This window comes from Gallus gallus, chromosome 13 (genome assembly GCF_016699485.2).
Source record: "Gallus gallus isolate bGalGal1 chromosome 13, bGalGal1.mat.broiler.GRCg7b, whole genome shotgun sequence".
Classification (NCBI taxonomy): domain Eukaryota; kingdom Metazoa; phylum Chordata; class Aves; order Galliformes; family Phasianidae; genus Gallus; species Gallus gallus.
Window position 1 is genome coordinate 16,344,335 of NC_052544.1, and position 24,339 is coordinate 16,368,673.

Genomic DNA, 24,339 nt, shown 5'->3' on the forward strand with positions numbered 1-24,339 from the left:
TAACACTGTGCAGGGCTTCTGATGAGTGTGATACTGAGATCACATTGCCCACTGCCCCCAGTGTGCAGCCTGCTCTGACAGTACAGTTTTAGAACAAATTGATCTTTCCAACCTCAGTAGGAGCTGTAAGAGTTGTGTCATGCTCCAACCTCCAGCATCAACCAAAGTCACGTTGTTTTTTCTAAAAGAAGGGGTAATGAAGAAACAGACCCTCAGAAAGGGAGGAAATAAAGGCCTGCTGTTCCCTAAATGCAGTACTGATATCCATCATGGACACAAGGAACATTTTTTGAAAGAACATTTATTTCAAAACTCACGGCCCATAGAAATACAATAAAATTAACATGTACACAAAACTTAAAACCTTTGGCTTGAAGAAATATTTAACATCTAAAACTTCTGAGGTACAAAAGGCACAAGACCAGGCACCCAGTCCTTCCGGATCACCCACAACACTGTTTGCACCCTTACTAGAGAGAGCGCTGAGGGTGGAAGAGCAGTAAAATGATGGAGTTGGCAGGGCTGAGGGGAGGTGGGGACAAATGACAGCAACTAAGATAAGAGATGTGTACAAAGCCATTTACTTCCACTCACAGGTGTTACATTTGTCTTTTCGTGACAAGTGCCAGGACTCAGGGGGGAAAAAAAAGATGGATCATTTCTTAGAAATGAACTGTAAGAACAAACAGTAGAAAAGGAGACAAAGAAACAAAGGCCTGCAGCAGCTGGGTCTCAGTCAACCTCTGTTCTCCCACAGGGTCTTAAGAATTCGTTTCCTCTTTCATGAAACCATTTGTTTGAAACTGTGGAACAAAGACATGGAATTAGTTACCACCATGCACCCAGTCTGCGTACAGCACTGCAACCCACATTCTTTTTCCATTGAGGTCTTCTACTTCTCTACCCACCCAACGGGGAGCAGAAAGATTCACAGGGCCAGGGAGGGGATTTCCAGTTGCACAGTTGGCCAACAGTAGCGAGGCAGTATACTTTGGATCTGGTGTCATTACAGGTCACCGTGCCCTGGCACTCAGCAGAGCACCACGGAGGCTGTGGGCGGTGGGTTCAGCAATGGATGACAGGAGCTGCTTTCAGCAGATAATTTCCCCAGTGACCAAGCAGCCAAAGTAGGAAGGGGTCCATTGCTGACAGACTGGGCATCCAAGGCGAGAGGGAGCATTTGTCTCCCGTGAGCCATGCAAATCAGGTTTGCCTGCCTCCAGAAAGCACAGCAGCACCCATCTGATCAGATAACACAGTCAGGAAAGATGGTTTTGGGAAAACTAAAGGGGATGGTGGTATGGGGAAAAACCTGAGAACATCCAGGTGATCTTCAGGATCCCTTCCAACCCAAATCCCTTCATCACTGTCCTACTCTACACAAGCCCATTCTTGTATGCTTTGCAACGTTATTGCCACAAAAGCTCTCTAGAGAAGAGGCAGCCGAACAATGTAGCTGCTTAATGCTACATATTGATATGCGAGTTCTTATTGCCAAATAACTCCAGCAGTTACAATGGCAACACTCGGGTTATTAAATACTGTTACACTGAGCCATTATATCACCATCTTTGTATACACCGAAGGTTTTGTTCTAAAGGAGTTTCACTTACCCCATTTACACCCTACTAGCACCGGACAAGCTGCGTGCCTTGTTCTGTAATCACCCTCACCACTTCTGAATAGATTGTACCAAAATACTGCTGTTCCCTGCAGAAAAGATACGAGATAAGGATTAGCCAGAACCCAGACAAGGTGTTGAAGTTATTGGCATGAGGAAGAGGGATAATGCCCAAGAACCCAACAGCAATATGAAACAGTTATGAAACACTTCAGCGCAGGTCACAGATAGCAGCACATGGAAAAGACAGCTTACTCTCAACTCTAATTCAGTCATGTTCAGAGAGTGAAAACAAGATTTATTTATAACAGCTCTACAATGAAACCATTCCCACTATAAACTCTAAGAATCAAGCAAGCTGCATGGGCACATTAACTGACTTTAACAGATACAAGGCTAACAAGAAAAGACAGTAAATGGAGAGGGGATGTGAGAAGCAGCCGTACACAGAGTGACTTTACCTTCTTGGGCCATATGGCTGCCCCAAAATCTGGGAAAACAGTAGCTCCTCCAGCTTCTACATCACTCATCTGATAAGGCAAAGTGAGAAAACAAAGTCAAACCAATCAGTTACAACACCTTCTGTACATACAGTCCCACAAGCTCAAGTGCCCCTTGCCCTAACAGTTCACACCTCTGTGACTCGCAGTAACAAAGAAGAGATGGACTTCAACCAGCATGAATTGCTAAGCTGGTTACTGAAGGCTGTTATTTCAGCTGAAGGCTTTTATTCGTGTATAAGCTTGATGAAGTGCTGATCTACAAGTACATATTGCACAAATTAGCCACAGAAAAATTGTGAACCTGCAGCGTTAATAAGCCAGTACTCCAGAACAAGGGAGAAGACTTCAGAGTAAGTTAGTTTCAAAAACTTCATTCTGGTTTATGATTCAATTAGAAAAATAAGTGCCTGTTAAACCACATTTCCTCAAATTGAAACCATATCCCTGGAACTCATTTTCATAATTTAGTTTAGCATCTTGGTCAACCACTTCAAAAACACAAGTGGAAGACCTCATTTTTCTACTCAATTTCTTTGCTGTTCCCCAATATTTCTACTCTACTTCAAGTGCTTTAATAACAAATACACCAATGAGGCTCTAAAGAAATTGTTACATCTTTATGCTTTGTTGTTCTACACTGGAATGAACTTAAACCTATTGAATTTGTTAGCAGTGATGGATTCACTTTGAGCTCTACAGATGTGACCCAAAACCCAAAGTCCCTGAAAACACTTCCATTAAACTAAGTAATATTTTCACTGATCTCAGCAAGTTTTTGATCAGGAACTAATGGAAAGAAACAAATTAGTCACATCCAGTTCCCACAAAATGCAAACTACTAAAAACAATCCCCACATTCTTCACTGCAACTTGGATTTCTGTTGAAAGCAGCTGTTATTACCACTCTGGTGTCCTCCTGCTTGGTACCTACAATAAAAGGGCACAAGATGCCATAGGAGCACAGTGTTTTACCCCTTCCAGCTAGAAAGCTTGTGCATGCAACTCCTCAAGTTAATACCTACATCTTAACAACAAGCCACTCTTTAGTAGAGACATCAGTACGTGTTTGATGTGTTCTGAACGGGACACACAAAGAGTGAAGTGCCTTTGACCACGTACAACCAGCTGAGAATAAGATGCATATTATTCACTGTAAGAATCAGGGTTTGTCCAGGAGTCTGGGAAGGAAGAAGTCTAGAGGTGCTCTGAATTAAAGCCCATTGGCAGCCTCAGACTTCTTGCCAAAGCTAGGAGGAGTTCTGGTTCTGTTCTGAGATGCACTTTGCACACAAAGCATTACCTCAGCCATAACCATTCCCTCACTTATTAAATTTGAAGTTATATCACTAAGAAGTCACATATAGCAGATTAGGTGATCGTAATTACCAATGAAGTATAGGTTGATCAATTACTGCCAGAACAAGACTATGATAACAGTAGGCTACTGATATCTGTGCAATTAAGTTAATTGCCAATTAAGATTCAGCACATGGTCTATAGGCTGTATAAGGCATGCAGCTAATGAGCCTCCTCAGTTCTGTTTATAGCCATTCCCCCATTGCATCAGGTTTGTGAACCACGTCTCCTCCACTTGCTGAAGTGACAGTTATGCCAGAGCATTTCCAGCTCCTGTCAAGCACCACACCATCAAGTGCTGTCAAAGCAGCAGAACAACATTCCTGCCTATCACAGGCTGATAGTAAGAGCTCAACTGAGCATCATGAGGAGTACCCCATGTATACACCTTTAAGAAATAAGCCAAATTCCTCTCCCAGCAACAGGAATAAGAAATTTCATAGCAGAGTGGCCAGAAAGGAAAAATTAGGCCCTATTTAAGTTTTCTGTTCTGGGGTTAACAAACATTCCAATTCTATTAACTCAAATAGGACAGCACCTGATGCTGCAAGAGCTGAAGGCTCTCCTTCCAAACACCAACAAACCTCTACAAACAACTGTGCCCACTGCAAGCAAAACGTCACTAAGTTACACCCAATTCATAAAGGAGCATCATACTTACATAGTTTAAAAAAGTGGCCACACGATTTCCAGTCCCTAACCGCTTGAAAGCATCTGGCTCATCTTTCTATAAAATTAAATGAGAATAACTGCAAACTTCAAGCTCACAGACAGCAGACAAACAAAGGTACTTACATAGTTAAGAAACGTCGCTAGCCTATTTCCTTCCGATTTGAGTGTGCTGTCAAAGGGTCGCTGTAACAGACAACAACTTTAACCTCTCATTCCGAATGGGCTCACACTAGAGTTACATATGCAGCTCTGCATGAAGAGCCTCAGGCTCAGAGAGCTGGAATGCAGAGGGGATTCACAGGGCAGCACTAAAGCCATCACAAGTTGCAGCCACAGTGCATAAATGCATGCACATTGCACGCTGGTGCTATAAGGAGAAGTAGCACACAAGTAATTCTCACGGCATGAGAGTAGAAGCAATGCTTTCAGGTGGTATTTAAGTAATCAATGGGTTGTTATTGCAGTGGACACTGATCTAAAGTCAACAACTGAGGTTATGAAAAATGCAGCTTGAACAGCATTTAGATAATAGATTCTTAATGTGTGATGACCTATAAGAAATATCTTAAGAAAATCCATTTCCAACAGCAACAAATTAGAACAACAGTAATTTATCTCAAGTGGTTGTCTATCTAGAATTAAGGACCATATCGAGAAGATCAAGTGTTGTGAGTTTCATTTGTTGAAGTACGAGATCACATGGGTGCCAGCTTAGAAGCACAAAACACTCAGAAGCCCACTGCATCTGTGTGCCCTTCAGAAAAAGGCAATTAGAGGTTTATTTGTATTGCTAATTGCCAACAAGTTGCAGCCAAGTAATGTGAAGATGAATTCTTCAATGCAAAAATAATCTTCAACGCTAAAAAAAAAAAACAAACACAGAAGCCAGCAGTAGCTTTTCTTGCTGTTTGTCTTTTCCTGTCTCTAAGGTGCTGCAGTTCAATCTACTTGATTATTTCAACAAGACATCTTTCCTGAAATGGGTTTATTCTAAGAACTATACGCACAAACTTCCTGCATCAGTACATGCAACTTCAATCTAACAGCCAACATAGAAGCTCAGATAGAAGGAATTCCCTTGCTTCCAGCACCTCTGCCAAACTCAGGTCCAGCCATGCATTTCTGAGCTTGAATATATAAGATTCATCTGTAAATGTGAGTGCCCAACACGATCTGAAAGTTAAATATTTAAATCTTAAAGTTTCCCAGTCTGAGAGCTGTAAGGGAACAAAAAGCTGTGAGGCTGATCAGACAGCGAGAGAGCAACGCCTCTGGATTCCAGTACTGGAATCTGTGACGCACAGAGCCTGGCAGACCAGTCCAAGCCCACGGCAAACTCCCCATTTGCCTTGCTTTAGCTGATGGCTGCAGCCAAGCCTATGTTCCAAATGGAGCTCTGTCCCAGCTGCCTAATCCAAAAGTAAAGACCATAATGACCAGATTGATATCTGAGGTCCTTGAGTTCAAAGGCTTTGAAGAGAATTTAAGAGCATTGACTTCACTCTGGAAACAAAGCAGTCTTAAAGTCCACTGAAAAATTCTCTCAGGAGGGCCAAAGCCAATGAATAGGAGCTTCCACAGTGCTGGGGATTGAGATTGTTGTGTTGGTTTTTAAGATTATTTATGAACAGTGTTAAGTAGGGCCCCTTCAATTCTGTACTCGATTATTGGGTTACCCTCTGGCTGCAGCAATCCATTCTTTCTATCAGGTAAAAACAGTAGAATAGTTTGAATTAAGATGGAGATGACTCTGCCTGAAACCAAGGCATCACAGATGGATTTTGTGTTCATAACAAGTTGTCATCACAGCTCTTCAGTGTGATTTGTGTTCCAAAACTGTCTTACAATTGCGATGGAGAGTTTGTCTTCTCCCCTCTCAGAGCTAACCTGAGCTCACACTTGCCAGGTAGAGCCCTCTAGTGCCTAGTATAGATCCAGCAAGTGCCAGTGGTAAGTTTCCCTGCTGTCACCACAGCACTGGCATCCTGGACAGAGGTGACAAAGCCCTGCTGACCCCCTACAGCTGCAGCCACGCTGTTTAAGGGTTTTATCAGAAGGGTTCCAACTCAAAGACTTCCATAAATGCTGCTCTTTTGGAGGGACATCCCCTGCTCAGCCCAAGTACTTTCAAATAACCAAAAGAGGACTCTGACAACCTTGCTAAATTTATAAACCCGATGGAACTATTCAATCTCCATCCAGGGCCAAGTCTCCTAACAGGGTAACAAAGGAGTACATATATATGTGTATGTATGACTATCTCTCAATATCTCTACGTTGTGCGAGGAACCAAAGGGACAAAGATAAGCAGGCAGGCAGATTTGTTCATTGGTCTCCTGAACTTCCAGCATCAGGGAAAGGAATGAGAGTTTTCCAGCGGTCATAATCCATTCCATGCAGCTGGGCTATACATTAGAGTGTTTTAATAGAAAAGACATTTTAATAAGGGTTTCAACAGTTCCCAAAACGATCTGTTCCCACCCTCACTCCACACCGAAGAAGGAATTGGAAAAGCAATCTTACCCTAGAAAAATCAAAGTGTGGCTCATACTGCCCTCCCATTCCATAATTAGCAACCTACAGAATAGAACAAAGCAAAAATACAGTGAACTGCAAATGACTGCTGCATAATATAACTCTCAAAGATCCCAAACACCCTTTGAGAAATGGTGCTCTGTGGCAAGATTGTTATCTACACACTTAACTCATTTTTCTTCAGATTGCCAGTAATGAGGTGTGCAGATAAGCATTAAATGTTCTTTCCCTTTCATTTTAAGGGTTCCACTGAGAATTTCTCAGTACTGATGTTTCTTAACAGCAGCACTCTTTGCTTATCACCACAACAAGCTGATAAACATGAACGTGCAGCAACAGTTGCTATCATACTTAGTCCCTCCTCCCCTGAAGAGGCAGAATCTGAGGATGGGTATTTCTCTAGTACATGTCTGATCTAGGGGATGATACTGTTCATGACCTTACTCAACCACCCACCAGGAACCCATGCGTTCAGTTAACGGAAGGCCTAGGAGGAGCTGGAGAGGAGCAGTGCCGATATTTGTTTCTGGGTTAATACCATACCACCCCGTTAAAGAGCTACTTGTCAGATCTCATCCTGGTAAGGTAGAAGTGTACCAACCTGCAACAGTTCAGCTGTTTTCACTGTTAGCCCCGTGATCTGCTGCATTCGTTGGTTCACCTTAGCCACAACAGGATCATCATCTTCCTCCAGCCATGAACTAGGGCAAGAGAAGGGGATGGGAAACACTGAAACATTACTTTAGAACACGCAGCCCCAACCACCAGTTTCCCAAAAGAAGGATTTCTGCTGCCCTAAGTTACACAGATGAAACATCTGCCATGCATTTGCTGTGCAAGCTTTTGCTGCATGCAAAGCATTTCTAATTTTCAGCTGGAGGCAGCACATGAGGGCTGTTAAGCACAGAAAACTTAAGACTCAACTCTTCTCTATGCTTACCTTTTTGATACCCTGTAGCTAGCCACTGTGAGGACTCCAGTTTTGGGATCACGTACTGTGGCTCGTGCCAGCTGTGTCAAAAAAAATCCCAAACAGGAAGAAACATCAACTACAGGTCAAAAAACAGACTTTGATCCTAACTAAAATCAGCAGCTGCTTTATCAAATTTCAATGTATCACAGGATGAAAGTTGAACTCCAACCTAGAGTTCGTTCCAGTTTCAGGTTAGAACAGTACACGCACCAATGCAAATGCAATCCATCACCTGCAGCTGACTCTAGAAAAAGCAATTGACTGCAAAAGCCATAATATCCATTCAATCCACAAGTAGTGCTAACTCAAGTACCTTTTAAAAAAGACTTCTTAAACAGCTGGAGTCCATATTAACAAGATGGAACAACAACAAAGTTAACGTATGAAGCTTACGTTCTTGGCAGAAAGAATTGTTGGATGCTCCATACATTTAATCAGCCCTTTCCTCATGTGGACTGGAAAAAACTCATTCTTAGATTTAAAAAAAAAACAGATGAAAACATTTGCAAAATGAATCACAAATTACAGGGCAGACAAATCCCCTCGTCCTGAGGACAAGACTCAACATTACCACACTTAGATTTTCCCAATTGGAAAACGCCTGCAACATCTGCTCTCAGTGACAGATACTTTTATACCAGCTTAGCTATGCATTTTGTGCAGCAAGTAATGCATCACTGCTAGGCCACACCGTATATTTAGTATATATGGAGTCTGGAACCTTGCAGAACTGACCAGATTCACTGTGGCAGCAAAGCAACAGCCTGCTGCTGGCTTCACAGCCCACTTGGGTTTCGTACTCGCGACTGAGAACAAGAACTGGGACACTCATTTGTCTGACTGCAAGGTCAGACCACACTTAAATTTAACTCCTGAAAACCACAAACACTTAAAATCATGCCTTCTTCCTTCCGCTTAATTACAGGCCCCAGAAAACCTTTTTATTTGCATTTTCTTCACAGCAGGCAGCTATTTCCTTCGTTTCTCCTCAAATAAGCCTCCAGCCAGTTTTACAATCCTTGTCTCGGCCCTACACAAGAGCTCTTGGCACATCTACTCATCTAATTCTGACTCAGTTATTCTGCTCCAGAGTTCTCCTGCGTAAATCATATCAGAATAAGCAGGCTGACAACATTGTTCTTCACTGTGCAAGGAAGCATAGCTTTGGGGATGCAATTTAGCTTTCCAAACATTTTATTGTGCTGCTACTTGAGCTTGTACATGCCTGCTTGATTCCTGCCCTTTGCATTTGGATCCATGGCATATCTTTGCCTTTTCAGGCTCCCACACCAACAAAGTTAAGAGCTTTGGTGACCATTTCCAGCACTGAACAGCTGACGCAGTCAGCTCTGATGTACTGCCTGTCAAGTTGGAACTACTTCTTGGAACTGGAGTAAAAGCAAATCGTATTTTGCAAAAATAATGAAAACCAACTTGAGTATCACATACAGATGTTGTTTCTCTACAAAATCAGAAATACTGGCAAGCATGAACTGTAGATAATACTAAGTGTTTAGACCCAGAAGTAGAAGTTAGAAGTAGAAATTTCTTGCAAATACAAGGAAATATTCAACCTTCTGAGCCCAAAACTAACACAGCACGTCAGAGTTTGTCTGAAAGCTCCCATGATTACTAACTAAAGTTTACTGACTGAAATTAAGCTACACTAATGACCATCTCATCACAGGATTTGCATTTTCCAGTATTTCGGTGGTACTGCAGAACTCAAAGCTGTTCTTCCTACAGAACAGTTACAGTTGAGTAATAAGTTAAAAGGGACCATTTCCTTGTAACGAAAGTCTGAATCTTAAGATGACAGTATTTACCTCCTGTTGTAGACCAATCCTAATCCTACAGCTGCATAGGTGATCGGAAGAATGCCTTTGACATTACTGACATAAGCAAAACTTAGCAAGTCTTAATATTTTCCATCATTAAAGCTTTGAACAAAAGCTGTAAAACCAAAAAACTAATAGCTGCCTTACTTAAAAGGTGCTTGATTTCATAAAATACATGTAATGATTCAATCTTTCAGCGTTTCTATTTTATCTGAAGCTCTTAAAGTTTTACAGTATGACATAATAGGAAAAGTCTGTTTATAGAGCTGAGAGTCCTCCATGAGAGGGAAGTGTTCTGCCAGCACTCCCACAGCTAGCCAGCACTCAAGTCCACAACAACAAGTAGTTCTGGGTGTCTGAAGAAGTATCAGTGCCTCAAACCATGTAAACATCAGTAAGCACTGATCAGTAAACACTGATGTTTACATTTAGAAATGCATGAAGGCAACCCTTGACTGGAATTTTATCGCCACAGTTGTTAGCAGGAGCTGCAGAAGCACTAGAATGAACCAATCCTATACAGTTCTACTTTTCCGTGAGGCCTGACAAGCACATAAGATGGAGCATCCACTACTGATCTCACACTGCCAGAAAGGAAACACATTGGTGACCCCACCTCTAGGAAAGTCAGATAAAATCACGAGTTTTGTGGGGCTATTTTTTAATTATAGGGACTCACATCGTAGGTTAAAGGTACTGCAATTCAGTTCAGCCTCATTTCAAGAAGCTGACTGAAGGTATGTTGGGCATCTGCCACTGTAAGCCAGGCAGCCACCTACCTGTCCAGGTCCAGCACTTATTTACTGAGGAATTTTGCACAGTCAAGTACAACATTGCATAAACACCTTTAGGAGCCTGGGCTTCAGGGTCCCACATCACCAGGCAGTTCTGAAATTGTTCCCCTTGGTTTCACAGGGTTTTATCTGTAATATGAAGTCATTCCCTCAAATCCTTTGCCTAGTCTCTGCTCGTAGATGAAAGCACTCAGTTAGCAGCCAGTGAGATGAAGGCAAACTTACCTTTGGTTTGGCCAGTTGTTTAATTTTCTCAATTTCTTCATCAGACATGACATCATAATAGCGTACAATATGAGGGCTATCCCACTCATCTTCCTCTTTAAAGGGAGCTATGAGCAGATGGGGGTTTCTGTTTCCATCGTGGTACCTACAGAACAGCCTTTTCTGCCTCCGAGGCGTCTGAAACAAGGCACCAAAAAGCGCTGTTTGCTCAACCACATTCATAAACTATTCATAAACCACTATTCATAAACAGGCAAGAAAAAAGCGTGTCTTATTTCACAAGCACTAGCAAAAGCTGTCAGCACACAGCCAGTGTTAGAGGTAAGCAGCAGCAACGCTAATATTTATTGTGAATAAGAGCATGCTAATCAAGATGCCACTAAAAAGATCTGAAACACCAATCTCTCGGCTCAATCCTAATAGGCTATAAATTCAGATTCAATATACATACAAAGTTTGGCTGTAAAAGATGTCTGGTTCTTATAATTTCAACTGCACAGAGAGAGAAATGGATTTCTTCCTGCACTAAAAATATCTGAAGTGCCAAAGACCAGCAGGTCAGTATGGTCACCCAGAAGGACCCATCAAGATGCACAAAAGGTGATTCCATCACAGTGGCAAAGCATAACTAGTTCTCAGTGGAAAAAGCCTCCTATTGTACCAATACAGCCAGCAACTGAAATGGCTGATAGACAGACAAGAGATTCAATTCTCCACAGCCTTTAAGAGGAACAAGCTGAGAGCTGATCTGTACAGGATTTAGGTTAAGACAGAGGCTGAGACAGAAGTGCAACCTCAGACTGGACAATTACATCTAGTTTTTCTTGCACAGCTTAACACATCAGCAAACGTGACCATCCTTACACCAAGGCAGTACAGTCAGAAAAGCTCTGCCTTTCTCTTACCATCTTCACCCCTTCACCTCTGCAGAGAGCCTCATAGATATCACGCTCTGGCAAGTAGTCAAGAGGTCTCTCATAGGCACCACTCTGCACCACTGGTTCCGTTGTTGCCACCGTCTTGTTTGATGGCTTCTCTCTCTCCTTCTCCAGCAGCTTCTCAAAGTACCGCAGATTGCTGCCTGCTCTCTCATGAGTGCTGTCTTCATTGGGGAGAAACAGACAGAACCAGTAACTTGTACAGTCTCAGGAACTGTTAATACAAGGAAGACTTCGCATCAAGATTCAGCAATAGTCCTCCCCTTCCTAGAGCACCACCAAGCAACCAAATGCTCTAGGCTCCTGTTTGTCCTTGCAAAGGGAAGCTAGGCATTCTTCTGCAGTAATTTCTGGAAGGATCTCTTACAGAACATGCAGTTCTGAGTGGAAAGAGGTTTTTGATCATCACAATCCTCCTGTACTCCAAATACAGTCTGCCTAGTACCACCCAGGAGAAGCAGACCACAAGAGATCAAGCTAAGCTTCTTGCAGCACCCTTCTCCACCATACCTCTCCTCCGCAGTGCACAAGCAGGCTATAGCCCAGTACCACAGTGGAGCCCCAGCCACAGATTTCAGTCTCAAACACTTCCTGTAAAGTCTGGAAACTCAGAAGTTAAGCTTTGCCATTTACCAGCTTACCTACAGCATCCATTCACCTAAAGAGGTATGCTGGTACACATCAGACCTATTATTAGTGATTACTGCTGTTGATATGAACCAGTAAATACCATCAATGGATGGCTTTAATCATCTATTATAGTTACCCTGTAGAAGGAACAAGTCCCAGCTCACCATTAAGTGTTTCTGGACATAGCACCTACAACACTTTTTTGCTTTTGACCTTCCCAACCTCACTGCATCTCTTATTTAACTAACCCAGATGGTCACTGAAGTAACCACCCCTTAAAGGGCAGGCTGATATTGGCTAGATAAAGGTTATCTCGGAGTAGAGGAAGCTCCCACAAGGGATTGTCAAGTCTGTTCCACTGTGTGATGCTGACAAGGATTGTGCTATCAGTGCTGTGCATTATTACAGAGGGAACTAAATTCACTACAGTCATTCTTGTAAACTTTAGCCTAGGAATTTCAATGTCTGCAGAAGTTATTCATCTTCCCCTACTATCCATTCTCCTCTCTGCTAATAAAACAGCTTCACTCACTCGCAGGATGCAGCCAGCATCTAGATTAAGAACCACAGCTGATTTAAAAACCATACAAGTATTTCAGTCAGACGATGTTAATTAGAGATAATAAGCCTTCCCAACACAAGCAGCAAGCAGAACTGTATTTAAAGGAATGCCTGTTTGCTTACTCAAAAGAAACCTAGAAACAGACCACAGATAAAACCAGGTCTCAGGAAATTCCATCTATGGTCTGACTGTTCAGAAAAATACACTGAGATCTCAGACAAAGAAGCTATCTAACATCAAAGAGCATCTGCACAGAAAAATGGGAAGAAATATTAAAAAGTCAGTAGGATTTGACAGAAGAGGTAGGGCCCTGCCTGAGCCCATGGCAGCCTGGATCTCTACTGGAATCCTTAAGCCCAGGCATTAACCAGTACCAGACACATCACAGTACACCAGAAGATACAGTGGTCAGACAGACACTTAGGTTTTGGGTAGTAACAGCATGGCCTATAGGATGGCTTGCTGAAGATGTCTCATGCACAAGTAGACTTTTCTCCATAACCCATATTTGTTTATGAGTCATCTGGCAGAAAATCCTTCCAGTCAGCTCACCCATAAGTATGGGCCACAACTGCTCTTGGCTGTTGCTGGCAGTGCTCTTACCAAGGGATATCAGGCGCCTCGTAAGCTCCATGGCTCTGTGCAAGTCCCCAAACTGGAAGACAGCATAGCTGAGATAATCTAGGATCTCCACTTTGCTGACTGTAGTATCCTCCCCCTCATCGTGCTGTTTTAAGGCTTGCTCCATCCAGAGTACTGTGTGATAGTAGTCACCATCATTGTAAGCAGTCTTGCCCATACCAAAGCAGTCACTCACTGTCAAAGACGATCTATATTTTGTTCCTAATAACAAAGAAGAGATCTTTAAGCAGCCTGCACAGAAGCATCCTTGCCCTCCTACGTGGAGGCACATTGAGAAATATCACTAAATACACAAATTTATAATAAAAAAACATCTTTTGAAGAATACATTGACAATGATGTACATTCCATACTAAACTGATCACCTTCAGGAGTTGAAGATTACATTCGATCATCGTGGCATTCATCTGTTTGGAAACCAAGAGAAGTCTAACAAATTTCTGTCAAGCTATTCTGACTTTGCTGTAGACAAAGGCAGAATGGACTGAAAGCTTAGCAGACTTGACAGACAGTGATCACTGTCAGGTGGATCAGAGATGTCTGGCTATATGCCACACTGCCTTGCTTGCTCTTGAGGTGTATATTTGTGCATAAGCAAGCTGATTGTTATTTAGGCAAACTGGGTTCCATTGCGTTCGAGGTTCAATTCCGGATGATCCAGATCAGGTGCACAGATAGGACTTCATTTTAAGTTCACTGTTAGTGACCTACATTTAACTAAAGCTATTTTGTAAACATCACTACCCACACTCTAATGAAGTCTAGGCAATTTGTAAGCAGTGTTACTGAAACAGGCGATGGTTGCCAGCACATCTCTTACAAACACCCATCAGGACCCTGAGAGAACAATGTTGCATCACAGTATATTTATCTACTCTTCAAAATAACATTGTGGCAAATATTGTTAGTCCTCATTTCATACATAAAGAACAAGAGGGGAAGAAGAGAACCACGCTTTGCAAAAAGCCATGAGAGCAGTGATTAGGGAGCATCTCCTTCGCTCAGCTCCTAAGTTCCCAAGGAAACAACCATTCCATTTGCCTACACAGCCACCAGCATGAGTGGCTCTGTAGCTTTGGTACTGAGACTACAAAAAAGCCAAAACAGATTTCCCCTTAAATTAATAGAAATAAAATCTGCGCTACTTGAACTGGTTGCTGCAGCTCATGGCTCTCTGGCTTGGATGGAAAAAACCTCAAGGCCATTCCCAAAACATTAAAGCAAATGCAACCTCTACTGCTTGAGCCACACAATTCCAGAGCCACACAATTCCAGAGCCACACAATTCCAGAGCCACACAATTCCAGAGCCACACAATTCCAGAGCCACACAATTCCAGAGCCACACAATTCCAGAGCCACACAATTCCAGAGCCACACAATTCCAGAGCCACACTCCTTCATTTCTACTCAAAATGGACTTTTTGAGAGTTTGAGGTGTTACTGCTTGCATCTCTTTAAAGCAGATGAGACCACTGTGCACTTGCCTGGTAAGTTCCCTCGAGAGAGCGTTTCAGGATCCAGTTTGTAGGTGTCCTGCAGGCGCATCAGAGCCTTGGCAGCCCCCGTCTCATCTTCTTCAGTTGGAAAAAACTGGCGCTGAATTGTGAGGTTTGTGATAAAGCCTTCATAACAACAGGAAAAGGTGTCACTTTAATGGTTTGAATAAGTCCAGCACCAGATTAACAAAGGACACGTCTGCTTTGTTTCTAAATTCAAACATTCAAATTAACTACACTTAAAGCCTCTCATTAGGCTCTTCATTTATGCAAGCATTGCTTTCTGTCCCATTATAAGAAACAAAGCTAACAGGCAAATGACAAGAGAAATAACCATCAATACATTCACTTGCACCACATAATTACTGACATACAATGACAAAAGATCCTTTACCAATTGAGTACGGATCTCATTTTGATTCTTATCTACTGATCAGTGGGCAAAAGCGACCACTTACAGAGGCAGCAGGTTGGGAAGCAGGATGAGTAAGCTGCTACAAAGAGGAATGTGTAACTCAAGACAAGATATAGAACAGCTGATAACTGCTGGCCACTTTAGGACATCCTATTCTCCTCTTTGCTGCGAACTACACAAGCAAACCAAACGTAGTTGCCAATGACAAATAACAGCTTTGAGTCCTGACTGCCTCATTTAAGCAGCAAGTTTCACCCACTTGGGTAACCAGTAAGCAAGAGCCTGCTCATTAGTTTAAGTCTCAAACCCAATTAGCAACAGTATTTAAGCCACAGCTGAGTCTGCAGCTTCCAGAACACGAGGGGAAGCAACTGTGCTGTAAGGGGACCTCCCACCAACGCCTTCCCTGCAGCTCTTTACCATTTGTTGTATCCTGAAGAACCAGGTTCTCCAATTCCAGCCAATCCGTATTTAAACGCTTCACCAGCTTATATGCATTCACAGGGTGTGCCAGGTACCCTTCTGGATCTGAAGTGGATTTGCTCGTCAGCACATCCATTTTTTCAGCCCAGCTGCAAAGAGAGAATGGTATGCCTCAGCCTGAGAACAATTCCTGAATGCATGGCTTCCTTCTGAAGTCATCCTAATTACACGGCTAGGACCAACTCACTGCTGCTTTTGCTATCGTAACCAGCTGTGAGGCTTTTAACTTCGCAAGGATGAAGTGAGGTTCACTGATATTTTTTTTAATCACAATATTCTTTTTCAAAGAGATTTGTTTCCCTGCCTATTAATTTAAATCCCAGTAGGCATTCATCTCCCCTGCAATGAGTCTTAGCCATCAGTTTTCAGCACATTGCACTTCAGAAAATAATAAAAAGCATCATTTATCTATCTCAGAAATACGTGCAAATTCCTATTATCCCCTACCACAAGCATTTGGCCGGCTTCTCTCCAGTACTCAGTAAGAAAAACTAGGAGATAAGCTAATAACTGAACATCAGAAATCCCCTTTGAGTCTAACCCCAGACCCACTGAGCCATGAATGAGCCATGGCTGTAAGCAGTTTAATATGGCCATTAGCACATCCTGCCAGACTGCCTTATTCTGCATATCATGATGTTGCAGCAAAGCAAGATGAGAACCCCCTGCTGAGATATCAGATTAATGACACATTAAGATATCATTAAAAACAAAAATCAGCTTTCACCGCATCCAGTATTTATTTTGCAAAGTAGTAATAAGGTGAAGTTTTACTCTCTGTTCACAGCTGTATTTTGAATCAATATACATAGAAAGCAATAGTGAGAAATGCCACCATACTCAAGCGATGAAATCCAGCATCTCTGTTATGGAGCATATCCCTCAGACAGGAGCTCAAGAGTTGTGACAGCTGAAATATACCCTGGCTTACCAATATAGAAAAAGTCAACTGCAAATTTCACACATTCAAAGAGAAATCTGACATATGCAAATGTTTTTTGTTGCTTTAAAAAAAGCTTACATGTAGCTTTAACTCACATTCTCTTAAAACATACTTGAACAGGAGGCAGTTCTTCTTCCTAAGGGCAACTTTTCAGGAAATAAGTATTTGTGTGTACCGAAGTGACAAGGAATTTGGATCATTTCACTGTTTCATAACCCTATCTCCACCCAACAATCCCAAAGGGAGATCAAGCTGCCAGATACCATCTGGAGTTCAGAAAGTCCTTGGAAAGCATGCTCCAGTTACAGGCACACAGCCCTACCAACCCAGACTTCGGACCATGCTGGTGTTGTGCCCCGTTAGGTATAACTTTTAGCTAGTAAATATTAACAGCCTTCCTTAGGAGGAGTGTGTTGTCAGCAAGAGCCTTAACCCATTTGAGGCACCAGGATAATATGAGCTGTGCACTGCTTACAACAGGTAGCCCACAGCAACAGCACCCACAGGCATTTAAGTCAGGCAGATAAGGCTCCTCTTTGATATCAGTGTCTTCTCCACGGGAGCACTACTTATACTCTCATTATATTTATTGGGGAAGTGCTAACCAGAACAGGAAGGTGTGCTGTAACTGAACACAACAGGCTATGCACTTCGTTGCCCCTCTTCATTATGCAAACCTCCCCCCTACCTTTTAATTTGAGACAGTTTGGTCTCCTCTGCTCGGATGTATTCTTTTAAAGACTGTACCAAGTCCTTCTCTGCATAAATCAGATCTGTCATTTGACCTGAAAACAGAATACAAGCAAGTGTTAATCAGTCTTATGAGAAGTTCCCCAGCACCAAAGACCTCCGATGCTGCAGCCCCTTTAAGAACAGACAAATCAGAGGTGTGCACTCAGAGCTGGTGAGCTTTCAGACTTACTACACATACAGGTCTGAAGCATTTAAATCTCAACTTCATTTGTCCATGTAGCTTTGTCTCTTCTTTTAACCACCTCCAAATTACTTTACTGTTGTAGTTACATGCCAGACAATCAAAATAAAGGTTTGACATTAATGAAGCTACTGAGTCAAAGCAAAGAGAGATCCAGATGCCCTAACATCTGCTCAGCACATGGGCAGAAATGAGGTCACACCAGCCAGCTACTACTCTACCATTTGACTCACTTGAAATTACAGCTCTTCGCTACTGGTATCTGTGGAAACACAACCTACCATTAAGGAGGAACTTCAGACTGATGTTAATAGACTGACAAAGTCTCTTCTCATTAGCACTAGAGAGAATTGCTGGCAAATCCATCTGAAGGGCTGTGACAAACTTTGCTTTTCAAAGAGCAACACTGAAAGACCCAATGGATACACACAGCAACAGCTTTACTTTCAGCACTCTGAAGTCATTATTAGTGAGACACAATTAAGCAGAAAGGTAGCAGGATGCTCTTTTCCCAGACAAGAAAGGTCCAGAAATGGGCAAATGGAAAGAGAAGGTGGTCCTTCACAGTAACCTTGCAGCCACATGGATAAGCACTACTTAGTCAGCTTTGGAGCACAGGGAACACGTGCCCCAAACTCCACCACTTTGCTCTGGCTGATAAACTCCACACATTAGTGCAAAAATAAACAAGCAGGAGTTTGGAGCTTTACCACTCAGAAGCACTGCTTCACTGAGCTCAAAGCTGAGGGCAGCCAGATGCGTTCACCTCTTATCTTTATGGGGGGATTCCACACACTATTCCACAGGACAATATCAGACCAAGTCACAGCAGAATTCAGTTCGTGCTTACTTCTAGGATCTACTACAAAAATCAGACACTGATCCCAGCTGCTAGGACACACGAACCAGAATTTCATCAAATCCATCTATTTTCAACACCCATAGCAATAGGAATGAATTGGGATTTACTGAAGCCTTACAAAAACAAAAAGGGTGGGAGAGATATTTTTCCTTCCTATTCCTGAACCCAGCTCAGTTAGAAGATAGGATATGCCACATTTTGTGAAGGAATCTCACATATTTATCATGGAAGTCCTCTGCATGAAATCAGCACCTCAGGACGAAGCTTTTTAGCATAAGCTTTGTGCTGCATTCAGAACACCAGAAGCAGAACTCTTAATAAAACAGAGATTGTCCTCTTTTACTCAGAGGACTCAGAGCAACTTGTACCAAGTTAGTCACAATGTGCTGAGCCAACCAAATGGGAGCAACTTCCAGAGATACAAAACCTGCAATGCAGAATAGCACCAAGGATGTCAAAGTGTTGCTCTCCCTGGTGAAGCTGGTGTTTGATAGGGCCACATGAGGACAGTCATATGATTCATCTGTAAAGCTTGAACAGTTTTGGCAGTCACATCAGTTGTATCATAACACTGTGCATTGGTTGTTTCCATACCTATTGAAGTGAAGAATTCTGCCTCTGCGTGCCAGATCAAGAAAGCACTGGTAAAGAACACCAAACACAGCCAGGGCTTCATCTTCTAGAGAGCTCAAACCTGGAAAATAAGAGTTGTAACGTCTTCCAGCAGCAATAAAGTCTCAATGAAGTGGTCAGACACGCAGACATGCTGGGAAACAGTTACATAAAAACCGTCAAGAAATACAAATAGTGAGAAAGGCAAATAAATAACACATTTGGTAGAGCAGAAGTGGCAGCAAATGGTGGAAAAGTTTGAAGTGAGAATTTCCAACTCAGCTCATTCAAAATACATCATCCCAACGCTATGGCCTCTGGGCACAGCCCTTATGGCTTTTGGATTTCCAAGGCCGCTGCTCAGCAAGCAGAACAGCCACCAGAGGAGCTCTCCCAGCATCCCTACATTACAACAAAAAGAAGGTGACAGAAGGAGCTGGCAGGTGGGTGCTGCCTTCCCTTCCTCCATTTTTCAACAGTGCAGTGTGATAGGAGCCCCAGCCCTTAATCCAGGCCCCGCAGTACATGGATGCAAACAACAAGCACACCAACAGCACCACCATCACTGAGAACATGACAAATAGCTCTGCTGTGTGTTACCACATTGCCAGATATCTTACATTTTCCTTTTGACTGGAATTTTTGAAGTCAGAAATATTTACCACATTTGCAAGCATGAGTAAGCAGAAAAACAATGTCTCAGAACAGGGAATGCAGAAGACTTCTCACGATGCTGCTTCTCACCCCCTGCAAACCACATATTCCCAAACGGTTTGTTTAAGCTCGTTCAGAACTCACACATGGGTAATGTGAGAACCAAGCAAAGCTGAATGAACGGTACCATGCAGAGGTCTGCCAACACTAAAAGCCACTCTAAGTGATATAGCAGAAAGCACAGCGACTCGAGAGTACTTGGGAAGCACATCAGTTTGGGTATATTCAGCCAGAACTGTCCATCTGCATGGGCTGTTCTTGTCTCACAGAGTGGTTTTTTGGACATGCTACACAAAGCCTGGCAAAACAATTACAAGGGGAGCTTTCCAGTTCAAACAACACAACTTTGCTTTCTCCCTGCACCTCCCCACCATGTTCGCTCACGGCTCAGGATATCTGCCAAGAAGAACACTTACTACAGCGAGCAGCTTGTCTTTACAGCATATCTTTAACAGCTTTGCCATCCTACTCAGATTTTCTTGAGTCAATAAACAGAAACCCTCAGTAAACACAAACCAGCTCTTGCTTGAAGCAGCAGACACCTGGCGGTAGGACCTCCAAACTGTTTGTATACATTCTTTTTCACTGCTGTTATTCAGAAAACCAGCAAGAAAAAATGAATTACAGGAGACTAAGAGTGATGTCATAACCACAAGGTTGGAAAGCACAAGTGCATGTGCATACACACACGTGTGCATGGCTTCCTCCTCTCCCCCCCCCACTACAGCCAGGCCATCTGCTAACACAGAACAGAGCCAGAAGGGACATCAGCACCTCCCACCTCAAAAACCAGGACCAAGACACCAGTAAAGTCAGTCTGCTTTCCTTGGAGGATGGAAGAACTTAGTTGCACAGAAATGCCTGAACTCCATAGATAAGAGAGCTGTAGGACAAGCACTGCCTGCACTTCTGGCTTTTTTCAGCAGCATCTTCAGCATGGTATGTCTGTTATCCACACAGGTGAATTTAGGATTCCCTCTCATTCCAGTGAGAACAGCTACATTGCCCTGCAGCAGGCTTCAGAAGACTCGCGCGGGTCCTCCAGGCTCAGTTCAGCCTAAGTTAAAAAACATGCATGGGTCATGCAGGAACTGAGAGCAGACAGCATCCACTGCATTAAGAGCACCGATACCTTAAAGCGTTCTGCTCCCTGGAGATGAGCACTGCCCAACCTATGGGACTGCAACAAGAAGCCACTCCAGGGACACTTAGAGCTGAACAGCCCCACGTACAGCAACATTCTGTGTTTCGTTCCTTTCCTCCCCTTTAAAGTTCCCAGCCAGCTGCACAAAAAGCTGACCAAATGGATGCTGTATAAACACTTTTCAGGAGCGTAAGCCCTCAATGAATCACTGCTCCCACTGGAAAGAGCACCGTCAGGCTGCAGTGAGCACTGGCTGCAGGAAAGAGTTCTTCTAGACCAAATAGACCAGGATGGAATTTTTCTTCACAAGTTAGACTGAGTTCTTTATTAAACACACTAAAAATTCTCAAGAAGATATAAGGACATGGACCCAACCTATAGAAGTTATTTGCACGCCTACTGGGATTATCAGCTTTTCACCCTCAAATCAGGGTTACAGACTGACTCTTCTTCTGTGCCTGCCTATGCTATTAAAGAGACCTGGAAAACCACCACTAAAATAGCGCTTCCCCACTGCATCTAAATTTAACCTATCATGGGGCAGTGTAACAAGCAAGTCACTATTTCAAAGCCACCTCAGGCCGCAGATGGGTTCTCAGTGCATGGACAGCTGAGGTCCATACGCCGGGCTCTGAAGAACGGCCCATCTTCAAACAGCAATTTGAGGTTGGACTCCTGGATGAGCCAACGTTCTCCAAATGCCAATGCTTTACACCCCACATCTGTTACCTGCAGACACAGCAAGGAGTGCTCCATCCCCTTCACTCCCTACCAGGCAAGCGGCTCCACAAGCAGTCAGCAACGTGCCATTAGTCCTAATGGCTGCACACAAGGCTAATCATATTTAAACACATCAGTACAAACAAACCTGATAGATTCTTTTCATGCTTAAGGCCAGACTGAATAGTAAACGCATTCAGGATTGTTGTGAAGAGCTTCTCTTAATACTGCTATAAGAAAAGCCGCCATAAAAACATCCAGCTCAGAGCAGTGAGTCTCGCAGCCAGCAGATCCTTGGCACACGATGGCAGTTCTAAAGCTAATTAAAATGATTAAATAGTGAGGAAACATTAATTTTATCCTAATAGAGCAAACCTTCACTGCTAGCAGACAACTGAGACATTATTCAGGGCCATAATCCATTATCCAGAGGCAGTCAGGTGCTCCAACATCCAACCACTCCCCTGACCCAAGGAGTATGAAATTAAGTGCTTATCAGGGTCCCACCCAGACACAATCTGAACCTCATGCCAGGATTACTGACACCATCAGTGCAGCATGCAGTTAACCTAAAGCAGCTAACAGCCTAAAACAGCTCCTGGTCACAGTGAGGGAGGGGAAAGGCATTCCTTCCTTCCAATGTTACATGACTCCTCACAAGCAAGTTCTTTTCTCCCTTAAGGATAACCTCATAATTGCCTCCCAGTTCCCTCCTCCAGTATACTTTGAGCTTTCAGCTGAAAGCAGCTTATGCCTACATCACCACCTTTCTTGCCAAAGGGCTTAATGTGCATCTGAAAACAATTACAATTGCCTAACAAATAATACAACATGATTTCCTTGTACTTTTCACGGCAAGCCAAAAGGAAAAGAGGAAAAGCTGTTCATTTGCACGCACTGACAAGGACATGGTATGTCTGTGCAAAAAAAGAAATACATTCAGCTTTAAGTGTAAAATGCCTTGCGTTATCCTTACTGACACTACCCCCAGAAAGCATAAGCCTCTGGATCAGCTTCCACCTGTTTGAACGATAGCAAAAAATATTTATTCAGCACTGTAGAAGACAGGAAAACTCACACTAACCTGGAGGCAAATCTGCCTGCACCTCACTGTGCAATGCATGCAAGCTCATCAAACAGCTGGAGCCAAACTCCACGCTGTTGGTGAACATATGAGCACAACAACACACTCTTCTCCCACTGCAATATGTTTTCAAGCATTGAGATCCAGACTGCATTTTACCATGCAAAGCCCATAGTTTGGGTATATCGTGATGCTTAAGACCGCCTTCCATATGTTCATGTTACATGATAACATTTTCCCCTCGGAAAGATGTTTTTAATGACATCTGCGGTCAGCAAGGTACTCCTTTCAACTGGTAACAACAAGTGAATTAAGCTCAGACGTGGGGCAGGATCTCAGATCACCCTGGAACATCTCCTGACATAGCCAGCATTCCTCATACAGAGAGCCATACACAGAAATCAGGCCCAGTCAGAGGAAATATATCAACGTTTACAGCTCTCTTCTTGGGAAGCCTGCCAACATGCACAGCATGGGTATTATAAACAGACCCGATTCCTGACTTAAATCTAGAAGGAAGAACTTCTCACATCGAGCAGTAAATCATGCTCCCCCTGCTGTTTCAGCCTGAAACGCACCACCATGTTCATGGCTGTACTTCCTGCACTGATACATTGAAACGTGAATCTCAGTAACTTACAGCATAAGCAAAATTCTTGTCCCTTGGAGTCACTGCAACGGCAATTTACGGTTCTCAGGTGGCATTCTGCCTGAGAAATCAGAGCAGCAGTTACTGGTTTTGCTGTATATCTCCAACATACCTGTATTCCCAAAGTCCTTGATGCCAGCAAGCTGCAGCAGCTGCCTGGAGAGGATGGCTGTGTGACCTTCCGGAGCCGCTTCACCCTCACAAAGCGCTACAAAGTCAAAGGACAGGACGTTTGATTACACACTTATCTGCTGGGAAAGCCAAACTACGGGAGATGTTGCCCGAGAGCCGCCAGCACGGAGCTATAGGATCCCCGCAGCCCTGCCCACGGGTCACGGAGCAGCTCTCTGTGCCCCATACCCCAACACCCCCCAGGGGCACACTGACAGCCCGGAGGGGACCTCAGAGCTCTTCCCCAACCTCAGTGATTCCATCACCGTCTCCGCCGCTGCTCGGCACACAGTCGTGCTTGCGGGCCGAAGGGAAAGGATTTCTCTACGGAAAGGAATCCCAGCTGAAATCGAAAGGAGCCGGGAGCGGAACAAGCGCGTCCCGGAACCCTCGCAGAGCCGCAGCTCCGAGCAGCAGCCGGCACAGGGAGCAACACGGGACAGCCGCCCTGCAGCTCTCGTGCCGCTGCTGCCCGCAGGGCGCCGCCTCCGAAGCCGCCGCTACCAGGTGCCGCAGCCCGCAACGCCGCCTGCTTACAGACAGCCGTTCTGGCTCTTTCCAGCCCCGCCGAGACGCGCCGGGTCCGGCCGGCGGCAGAGGGAGCGCTGCGAGAGCCGCCCGGCACCGACAGCCTCCGGGGGCCCGAGAAGCGCCGCGCCCGACTTTGAGGACCCCCCGCACCCCCCCGTCCCGGCTCACCGCAGCCCCTCTCGGCGCTCCCCAGCCCGCCCGGTCCCGCTCCCCACCGCCGGCCGCCCCGCCCCACCTCCGGCCCCGCTGCTCTTGAGCCGCCGCCGCGCTCCCAGCCGCGCCCCCCGCCC

General features: G+C 44.0%; 1 protein-coding gene across 14 annotated transcripts; it reads right to left on the reverse strand.

Annotated features, from left to right (window-relative positions):
• Nucleotides 1-285: 285 nt before the first annotated feature.
• Nucleotides 286-24,339, reverse strand: P4HA2 (prolyl 4-hydroxylase subunit alpha 2). 14 transcript variants are annotated; one of them, XM_046900380.1, is made up of 17 exons: nucleotides 24,285-24,339; nucleotides 23,460-23,555; nucleotides 21,763-21,933; nucleotides 19,019-19,118; nucleotides 17,317-17,413; nucleotides 15,623-15,774; nucleotides 14,776-14,913; nucleotides 13,251-13,490; nucleotides 11,423-11,619; nucleotides 10,518-10,694; nucleotides 7,628-7,698; nucleotides 7,289-7,388; nucleotides 6,676-6,729; nucleotides 4,142-4,207; nucleotides 2,083-2,151; nucleotides 1,614-1,710; nucleotides 566-803 (listed from the first exon to the last, which is right to left on the reverse strand). In XM_046900380.1, the coding sequence occupies exons 4-17, from the start codon at nucleotides 19,098-19,100 to the stop codon at nucleotides 733-735; spliced, it is 1,611 nt and encodes a 536-aa protein (XP_046756336.1). In that variant the 5' UTR covers nucleotides 19,101-19,118; nucleotides 21,763-21,933; nucleotides 23,460-23,555; nucleotides 24,285-24,339; the 3' UTR covers nucleotides 566-732.

Coding starts and splice junctions, on each gene's coding strand:
- P4HA2 (XM_025154860.3), bottom strand. CDS start 19,100: ATGAAGCCCTGGCTGTGTTTGGTGTTCTTTACCAGTGCTTTCTTGATC. Junction 13,491..14,775: donor CTCTCGAGGGAACTTACCAG/GCAAGTGCACAG, acceptor CTTTGTTATTAG/GAACAAAATATAGATCGTCT. Junction 11,620..13,250: donor GAGGCGCCTGATATCCCTTG/GTAAGAGCACTG, acceptor TCCCCAATGAAG/ACAGCACTCATGAGAGAGCA.